The sequence below is a fragment of the Elephantulus edwardii genome, unplaced genomic scaffold (assembly GCF_000299155.1).
Source record: "Elephantulus edwardii isolate Elephantulus edwardi_28Jun2011 unplaced genomic scaffold, EleEdw1.0 scaffold00315, whole genome shotgun sequence".
NCBI classification, from domain to species: Eukaryota; Metazoa; Chordata; class Mammalia; order Macroscelidea; family Macroscelididae; genus Elephantulus; species Elephantulus edwardii.
This window is the reverse complement of record NW_006400065.1, coordinates 1,962,237-1,971,786: the sequence shown is the minus strand read 5'-3', so window position 1 is coordinate 1,971,786 and position 9,550 is coordinate 1,962,237. Positions and strand designations below refer to the sequence as shown.

The 9,550-nt window shown below is 50.7% G+C and overlaps 2 protein-coding genes across 2 annotated transcripts in view; both read left to right on the top strand.

Moving 5' to 3' along the window:
* Nucleotides 1–2,994, top strand: part of MYPOP (Myb-related transcription factor, partner of profilin) — a 9,046-nt gene extending 6,052 nt beyond the window's left edge. Inside the window, exons 2-3 of the mRNA XM_006901276.1 lie at nt 2,258–2,447; nt 2,490–2,994. Coding sequence (XP_006901338.1) covers nt 2,258–2,447; nt 2,490–2,994 — 695 coding nt within the window. The remainder of the gene's footprint in view (nt 1–2,257; nt 2,448–2,489) is intronic.
* Nucleotides 2,995–8,755: 5,761 nt separating this feature from the next.
* Nucleotides 8,756–9,550, top strand: part of IRF2BP1 (interferon regulatory factor 2 binding protein 1) — a 3,383-nt gene continuing 2,588 nt past the window's right edge. Inside the window, exon 1 of the mRNA XM_006901275.1 lies at nt 8,756–8,790. Coding sequence (XP_006901337.1) covers nt 8,756–8,790 — 35 coding nt within the window. The remainder of the gene's footprint in view (nt 8,791–9,550) is intronic.

The window sequence follows — 9,550 nt, the reverse complement described above, 5'->3', positions numbered from 1 at the left end:
AAATTTATTATTATTATTGTTATTATTATTATTATTTTGTGTGTGTACCATCAAGTCAGAGCTGACTGGTACAGGAGGAGACTGCCCCTTCTTCTCCAGCAGAGAATCTGGTGGATTTGAACCACACACCTCAGGGATTGCAGTGCAGCTTCTTGCCACTAGGCCACCAGAGCTTGCCTTAAACATTTTTTTTAAAATGTTCTATGCTGGATATCGTCCTAGGTTCAGTAAGTGAGACAGAAGGATCTGTCTTTGGCTGAGTTCTCTAGAGAAGCAAAACTGATGAAGCTACAAACATACACACGGAGAGAGATTGACTTACGGAAACGGCTCACTTTCAGAGGCTAGCAAGTCCCAAGTCTGTGAGTCAGACATCAGTACAGAGGCTTCTCCTGACTCAGGTCGCTTCAGAGGCTGATGAACCTGAGATGAGTGACTCAGGCAGCAGGCTGCTGGCTTCCAACACCTATGGGCAAGGTAGCTCTGGGCAGACTTGACCTGACTATAAGCAACACACACACTCATTGCCAGCCAGTCAATTCTGACTCATACCCACCCAATGGGACAGAGTAGGACTGCCCCATAGCATTTCCAAGAGGCTGTAAATCTTTCCAGAAGCAGACTGCTTCCTCCTTTTCCAGAGGGGCAGCTGGTAGGTTTGAACCACCAACTTTCTGGTTGACAGTTGAGCACTTTAACCACTGCCGTCATCAAGTTTCAACCTGTCCCCAAGCCCTAGGCAAGCACTCAAGACAACCACTCATCTAATTTTTTTTTAACTTCTTATGTGCCATCGTATTGGATCCAACTGGCACAGGAGGAGAGTGAGATTACCTCTCCTTCTCCAGAGGAGCATCTGGTGGATTCAAACCACGTACCTTCGGGATCGCAACACAGCTTCTTGCCACTAGGCCACTAAAGCTCTCTTCCTGATTTCTATGTAGATTTGCCTCCTCTGGACAGTTCATAGAAACATACCCATACATGATGTGGTCATTTGTGGCGAGCCTCTGTCCATTCACGTAACTAAATTGCATTTTAGTTGGATTGTCAGGCTGCTGATGGAGCTCAGACTAAGAGGCAAGTCACTGAGGCAAAGCAGCTGAGACCCCAATGAGGCAGTGAATGCACCAGGGGGCATGTGACTAGGTGGTTGGGACTAGATTGGGGGCCCGAGGTGGTGGGAGGAAATTGGATTCCACTGAAAGCAGAGCCACGGATTGTGTGTTGGGAGAAAAATAGATAAGTGAAGCTGCTTGGACTGAGCCACTGAAGGAGGGGAAGGTTGCAGAAAGCCTCGGCTCTGGGCAGCGTGCAAGGCGCTATTAGGTGAATCTGCTGAGTAAGCAGCTGGATATAGGATCCCGAGTTCAGAGAAGTACAAGCTAGTAATTGAAGTCACTGACTTTATCCGCAGACTAGGTTCAAAGCTAAGAACGGGAACAAGAGCCCCAGTGAGCAGAGACAGGAGAAGCCCAACAGTTCATGACTGAACTGATGTGGACCAGTTATGAAATATTGAACCTCTATTGGAAAGAGTCTCCCTTCCCCAAGCTGGACCCCCGACTGCCCCAGGATCCAGCAATGCTGTCAGGAGGGTGGGAGTGGTGTCCCGATGACTCAGGGACTGGGGGTGGGGGGTGGGAAGGTGAATTGTTCACCTGAGGGGGATGGGAGCTGTCCAGCCCAGCAGGGTCCTCCAGGCTGCTGTCTCCAGTAATGAAGCAGCCATCAGATTGAATACACACTGCTCATGTACAGAGAGTCTCCCCCCAGCTCCGAGGTGTTAGAGCCTGGATGGAGCAAGAGGGTATGTACTCTGCTGCTTACCCTAAAGGTTGGCAGTTCAAACTCACTCGCCTGGTGAAATACTTGGTAAAGATTGTTATTAATGGCCGTTCAGATGCATGATGATGGTTTTAACATGTTTCGGAGTAGAGTTGCACCATAGGGTTTTCTTGCTGGATAATCGATATGGCGGCAGAAGGCCAGGCCTCGTCTTCCTCGAAGGACATGAAGACCCTTAACGAGATGGATTGACACAGTCACTGCTGCAGTGGGCTCATTTATGTCAGAGATGTTGAGGATGGCACAGGCTTGGGACAGGGGGCTTTCGGTTGCAAAGCGTGATCTCCCTTAAGTTTCCAATGGATCCTGGTATGAGCACGGGTGGGAGGTGGGGGGGGGAGGGTGGAAAGAGAAATCAAGAGCTTGTGAAGGGGTCACGCCCACTGCACCCCCGCCTCTCTCTCCACAGATCCCGCAGCCCACAGCAAAGGGAGCTCCAGCAGCCCGGAGCCCTGGGCCCGATCTTCTTGCTCCCCCCAGGATGGGGGCTGCCAGCGCCCCAAGGAGCGTGAGTCCCCGCCCCCTCCAGCCCAGCTGCCCCGTCTGGCGGTGTCCCCACCGCCCCCAGCCCCGCCCCCTTCCCTGCCACCACCTCCTCCGCTGCCACCTCCCCTTCCTCCCCCTCCTCCTCCTCCACCACTGCCGCCGCCGCTGCCGCCACCGCGCGTGTCGCCCTCGCCCCCCTTGCCGCCGCCCCCTCCTCCGCCTGCGGTCACGCCCACCGCCCCAGACCCCTCCCTGGACTTCCTGCGGGCCCAACAGGAGACTGCCAACGCCATCCGGGAGCTGGCTGGCACCCTGCGACAGGGACTGACTAAACTGAGCGAAGCCCTCAGTGCCCTGCTGCCCCTCCTGCCTGGGCCTCCTGCCAGCCCGCTGCCCCCACCGCCCCCGCCCCTGCCCCCCAGACCAGTCCTGCCCGCGCCCACCCCCAAGATGGAGAGCACCCCAGAACCCGTGTCCGTGGTGGCTGCCGTCGTGGACGGGGCGGTGGTGGCAGCCAGGGGCGTGATCATCGCCCCGCGGAGCGAGGAGGGCGCCCCCCGGCCACCCCCAGCCCCACTCCCACCCCACGACTCGCCCCCACACAAGCGGAGAAAAAGTTTCCCCACACGGAAGAAGAGGGGCCGCTGGAAATCTCCGTGAAACTGCCCTTGGGATCTGGCTTGTCTGCTGCCTTCTGCCTTCACCCTCGCCCCCCAGCTTGGCGCCATCGAGGAGGCCCGGGGCCCCTGCGCCGTCCCAGCTGCTCCCCGCTCCAGGGGTGCGCGCACCCCACTCCCTCTCCTAGTTAGTGCCTGATTCTCCGAGGGAGGGACTGGTGGATGGGCACCCCACGTTCCTCTCTCCAGTACAGCGCTGTCTGCCTGGCTGCTGCCCTTGCCTTCTAAGCCATCAATTTCCTCTTATTTATTACTGTCCTCTCAGGGGAGGGCGAACCTCACAGGTGGGCACGCGTCCCCTCCCCTCACCTCTCCTGTTCTTGACTTGAAGAGAATTTACCCATGGGGACCTCCCTGCCTCTCCAGCCCAGACTTCTGAGGGGGGGGTGTCTCAAGACAAATCAGAATGTGGATGGAAAAAATGGGGGTATTCTAGGGAGAGACCGGGTTAGAGTTCCGATAGGAGGTGGAGGGTGGACCCTCTGCCCCCCAACTGCGGTCTCTGACTCTAGAACTCAGCCCCTTCTCTCCCTAGGGGTGACAAGATATCAATAAACTTATTTTTAATACAGTAAATTGGGGCTCTGCCTGAGACAGATATGCACCTTCACCTGCCCCGCCCCTCCCCCTCACTGAGCTAGTTAACACTTTTTCCAGCTCCTTTCTCCTGCAAAATTTAAGAGATGAGTGGGTAAAATTTAGAAGATGAGTGGGTTTATTGTGGTTTTGGTTTTTTTTTCTTTTCCCTTTTAAAGCCATTAAGTCCTCTGTTCAAATGAAATTAAACTCCTCTCTCCATCCTTCACACATACTGACTTGAATGTCACCTCCTCCAGGAAAACCTCCTGGATTTCCTCCCCAAGACTCGGAGGGATCTGTCTGCCTCCTCGTTCCTTGTCAGCATCCTCTGGTTCTCAAACTCATTGCCATCAAGTCGGAACTGACTCATAGCTGACCCTCAGGTGTCTTAGGCTGTAGGTAGCCCTGGAGGAAATCTCCAGTATCTTTTCCCCTCAGAGCTGCTGTGGATCCAAACTGCCAGAGAGCAGCACAGCTTTCTACAGACTGGTGCCCTTAAGTGAACGTAGGTCTCTGCTTACGTGAACATGTTCCATGCATGATTTCATAAAGACAGGAGCTAGTTAGCTCTTCTGTGCCCCCTCTTGCTACAGGGCCTGTTAGCAAAGCAATTACCATGGCTCTGGATGCAGTCTGGGAAGTAAAGGTTGATAGTTCAGACCTACCCAGGGGCTCCTCACGAGAAAGGCCCAGTGATCTGTAAAATGACTCACTGCCGTTCAGATTCTGACTCACGGTGACTTGGCTGGGTTTCCAAGCCTGTCAGTTATCTTAACAGGAATAAGCTTCATCCTTCTTCCTCAGAGCAGATGGTGGATTTGAACTGTGGGCCTTTGGGTGGACACCCCAGATGGAATGCACTACACCACCAAGACTTATATTTGGTAATAATTAACAGCCTAGAAAACTTTATGATGCACAAACTTGAGGTAAAATGGTTTAAGCAGCAGTAAGCTTAGCTATTTTGTTTTAGAACTTAGCTTTGGCTTGACTCAAGATTAAACCAGCTATGTACCTTTGCCTAAAGGCCATACTTCCCTGCGCCTCAGTTTTCCTCACCTGTAAAATGGGCCTGCAGGGCCCATTCGGCACCTTGGCCCAAATAGCACTTTCTCCAAGAAGCCTCTCCTGACTCCACCCCAGTCACAATGTGCAGTTAAATTTTCGTCGGAGGGAATTTAAAATGCAATGTCCATCTCGACCACCAAGCTGAGCCTTTATCAGGGCAAGACCTTGGCCTGATTAGTTAGGTTAGTGGTGGGTGTCCGGCACAGAAGAAAGGTTGCATATTTGTTGAATAAATGGGCAAAAGTCCTTTAAAAACCCAGCTTCCACACACGGCCCAAGCACCATGCTGGTGGCACAGCCATTAGGCTGAGTTGCACGTAAAGGTCAGAGTCTGAAGCCACCAGCTGATTCGAGGACTGCCAAAACGATCAAATAAACATGCCTTGGGGAAAGTGCAGCCAGGGCGCTTCTCAGAGGGGAAGATGGCAAAGCTTCATCTCACAGACTTTGGGCATATTCTGAGGGGAAGCCACGTGGAAAAGAACATCATGCTTGGAAAGGTGGAGGGGCAGCGAAAGAGGAAGACTCTCAACGAGGAGGCTTGGCGGTGACAGTGATCGCAGGTATATATCAGAGATGATGAGGACGACACGGGACAGGGTGAGGTTCAGATCTGCTGTTGATACTTGATTCTAAGGAACCTAATGACAACAGGAAGGATGGTGATGTCTGTTTAAAGGTGGTGGTTGTTATGTGCCATCGATTCGCTTGTGACTCATAGCAACCCTATGTACAAGAGCTCTAAATGCCGTTCTATCCTGTGCCAACCTAGCCATCTAAAACACACTCATTCCCACCACTCCACTCACAGAATTGATCCATCTCATCGAGGGTCTTCCTCTCCTTCGCCGCCCCTCCACTCTCCCAAACATGATGTCTCTCTCCAAGGACTAGTCCCTCCTTGCAACTTGACCAAAATATGTCAGACAAAGCTTCAGAATCCTTGACTCCAAGGAGCATTCCGGCTTCACCCTCTCCAGGACTAACCTGTTTGTTCTCCTAACAGCCCATGGTATATTAAACACTCTTCTCCAACACCACAGCTCAAAGGCATCAATTCTCTTTCTATCATCCCTAGTCACTGTCCAACTCTCCAATGCATAGCACGTAATTGCGAAGACTATAGCCCGGATCAGGCTCACCTTAGTCTCCAGCCTGATGTCGTTGCTCTTCAGTACTCTTGAGAGGTCCCTCACAGCTGACTTTCCCAATGCAATTTGTCTCCTGATTTCCTGGCTGCTGTTACCAAGAGTGTTGATTGTGGAACCAAGTAAAATAAAACTGTTAACTATCTCAAACTCTTCACCATCCATACTGATGCTGCCAATTGGCCCAGTGCTGAGAATCTTTGTTTTCTTGATGTTGAGCTTCAGTCCATATAGGAGGCTGCAGTCCTTGACCTTCTGCAGCAAGCGCTTCAGGTCCTCCTCAGTTTCATTGAGCAAGGTTGTGTCATCTGCCTAACGCAGGTTGTTGAGGACTCTTCCACCAATCCTGATGCCACATTCCTCCTCGTGCAGCCCAGCGTCTCGGATGATCTGTTCTGCATACGTACAATGTTTAAAGGTTACAGCCTCACAATACTCTTCCCCTCCTCCCTAGGGCTGTTCTCTGTCCTATAAGGTCCTGTGGGAAGGATTTGACTGCATGACGATGGACTTGAATTTTGGTGTTTTACACTGTAGAGAACTCTGCTCACTTAGAAAAGTGGAACATCTGGTGGTTCAAATTCACCAACTCCTCAGAGGGAGAGAAGGGAGGAGTCATCTTGAGTGCAATTCACAGCTTCTGTAAATCCATCGGAGGTTTGGCTATGAGTCAGTTCTGACTTCACAGCAATGAGAGAGAGATTAGAGTAAAGCTACCCAATAGAAACAAAGGGTCTCTGGGTTATTTTTTTCCCCTCTCTCTCTAGAGGGAGAAATAGAAAGGTTCAGATAGGCTTAGGGACTTTCCTGAGGCCACAGTTGGTCAGAGACCAACTTAGTCACCCTGAAGCCTGCCTCTAGCCAGAAGTCTAACGCACCCTCCCACTATTTTCTAGAGAATTCTGACTCTAATAATTTTCCATTGCATTTCCCAGGTTGCAAATCTTAACAGGAGCAAACTGCTTCATCTCTCTCTCTCGGAGTGCCTGGTGGATTCAAACCCTGACTTTTTCATTTAGTAGACATATAACCCACTAGGCCACCAGGACTCTTTTCTCATTATCCAGTTTCCTTCAAGTCAGTTCTGACTCACAATGACCCCGAGTTCATCAGAATAAAACTGCCCCACAGGATTCTCCATGGCGGATATTTTGGAAGCAGAGCACCAGGCCTTTCTCTTTAGGTACCTTAAGCAGACTCTAACCTGGTTAGCAACCCAGTGTGTGAACTGCACCATCCTAGGAACTCCTCACAACCTCAAATTACAAACATACTTTATGCTGCTGTGTTTTGTTTTGCTGGTAATCATTTGGGCTTGTTTTTACTTTGGGTTTTTTTTTTTTAAAAATCAATCTTTTTAGAATGCTATTGCACACGTCATGTATTACAGTATAGTGCAAACTTAATTTTTACTGGCCCTGGGAACCCGAGAAATTTGTGTGACTCGCTCAATGGAACCAGACCTGAAATACCTGTCTCTTAGGTATGCCTGTATTTCTGAAAAACGCCTGTGATCATAATTCTATATTTAACTTTAGTGTTGTTGTTGTTATGTGCCATTGAGTTGCTTGCGGCCAATACTGACCCTATGTTCAACAGCCCTAAACTCTGCTCTGTCCTGTGCCAATCACTGTCTCTGATACACCCATCCAATTACCCAAGTCACTGAATCGAATCAATCCACCTCATACATAGGGTACAACTTTTTTAGGTCATTTATTCACTGCACAGCAGGGGTCCCAGCAACACGGCAGAATCCCCCCCCCTTCTAGCTTCAGCTAGGTGCTTTGATATCTTTACTCTCCTCTAGATACTGGGCTATGTGTGTCCAGGCTACAATATCCTACTGGTGACATATTCGTAAGGGTACAGTGAAGTAGTCACAGGTACAGTGCAAAACGTCAACATCTTGGGTTTATCCAGAATATAGTGCAAAACATTTACATCTTGGGTTATGACGGGTACAGTGAAAAACGTTTACATAAACAGTAGCAACTACTATTCTGGGAAACGGGTCAAGACAAAACTTTAGCACTTGGGGCAGAAATTTTCCACACAGAGGATTTGGTTACTCAAATGGAGTGAGTGCTACATAGAATGGAGTCTGTTTGGCTTCTCAGTGCACGTACTAACAGTGGTTGTGTACCTTGAGTTAGAACCAACCCATAAATGACCCTCCAGCAGGTTTTCAGAGACAGTGAATCGAATCGACTGTCCATCTTTCTTCCCTGGAGCAACTGATAATAGTACTTGTGGTTGTGTGCAGAAGAGTCGGACCCACCCACCCATAGTTGACCCTCCGCCAGGATTTCAGAGGCAATAAACCACACAGACTGCCCATCCTTCTCCAGGGAGCAGCTGCTGGATTTGAACCTCGTGACTTAATATAGTGTTAAAAAATAATAGTGTTTAAGTAAATATTTTCAAAGCACATTCATTTCACAGTGTGAATAATCAGAATACAAGTGCAAGTGAAATTGCGATGGCAAGGGAAGTTTGGGTAAGGTGAAAACCAGAACTGCGCAGAAGTTCGAATGAGGGGGTGAAGCGATCAGGCGGATTAGTTTGCAAATTTAGTGAATGATCCAACTCTAGCAAGTGGCTCAAATATTTCTGTCATTCAAGTATTTTTTGATCGTGTACACAAAAACGTAGGTCTAGAGAAAGGGACTGATGTGGGTTAGAAACGCCCCTTCCCCAAGCTTGCCGCACCCTGCCCTCATTCCGGGAAGAGAAAGTTTGGGGGTTCCTAAAGTCTGACTGGACCTAACAGGTAGTATGCACTCAGTTTATTGGGGGAGGTGATCGGGTGCTTGCTTTTGCCCAGCCACAGATACCACCTAGCTCGCTACCCCGACCCCCTTCCCTTCTTCCTTGGGGGAGCAACAGAGAATGAGGATTCTCCAAACCCTGGGGAGGGGGTGTGGAGACCCACAGACAGCGGAGACCATGAAGGCCTTCCCCCAACCGCCCAGAGAGAGGAAGTACGTCAGTTTATTCACCCCAGACAGCATTCTGGTAATTGTAGTGAAATCAGAAAGGGGCGGTGAAAGCAACGGTGTAACCCCTTGAAAGCCGGGGCGTACCAGAGGAGTTAGAACAGAGTTGGAGGGCACTCGGCTCTCCTTTACCGGGTGAGGAAACTGAGGCAGAAACCTGATCCCGAGGCCCTCAGTCGCCTCCTTTCTCCAACTTTTCGCGGCCTCAGTCAGGGGGAGCTATTCAGCAATCTCACAAGAAGAACCTTGTGCCTGGTGGATAACCCCCCTTGTATTTGACAGCTTCCCCAGCTCTAAAACCGTCCAATAAGGACGCTCTGCTCCGCCCCACGAACTGCTACCTTCCTAACCCGCCTATTGGTCCACTTTGATGGGCGGGGAAACTGAGATTCACAAAGGGCAAGACTTGTGCTCAGAGCTGCACAGCAAGTCTGCGCAGGCATGGACACTGGTCAGGCTGTGTGTCCAGCGCAGTTTCTGCAGTCATTGTAGCTCTGATCATCCAGAGCACATTCCCATTCCCAACCCTGGGGGCCCAGCTCTCGGGGAACGTCCCGACCAGTGGGAGAGGAATGGAATGATCGCGCGAGGAGAGGTCTCCGGCCTCTCTGCTGCCCGCCGGCCCCTTTAAGAGCTGGCCCCTGCGGGACTACGTTTCCCAGAAGGCTCTGCCTGCGCGTTATGTAACTTTCCCTGCGAAACGGCCTCTGGGGCAGAGGAAGGAGGTGGAGGCGGTGGCGGCGGC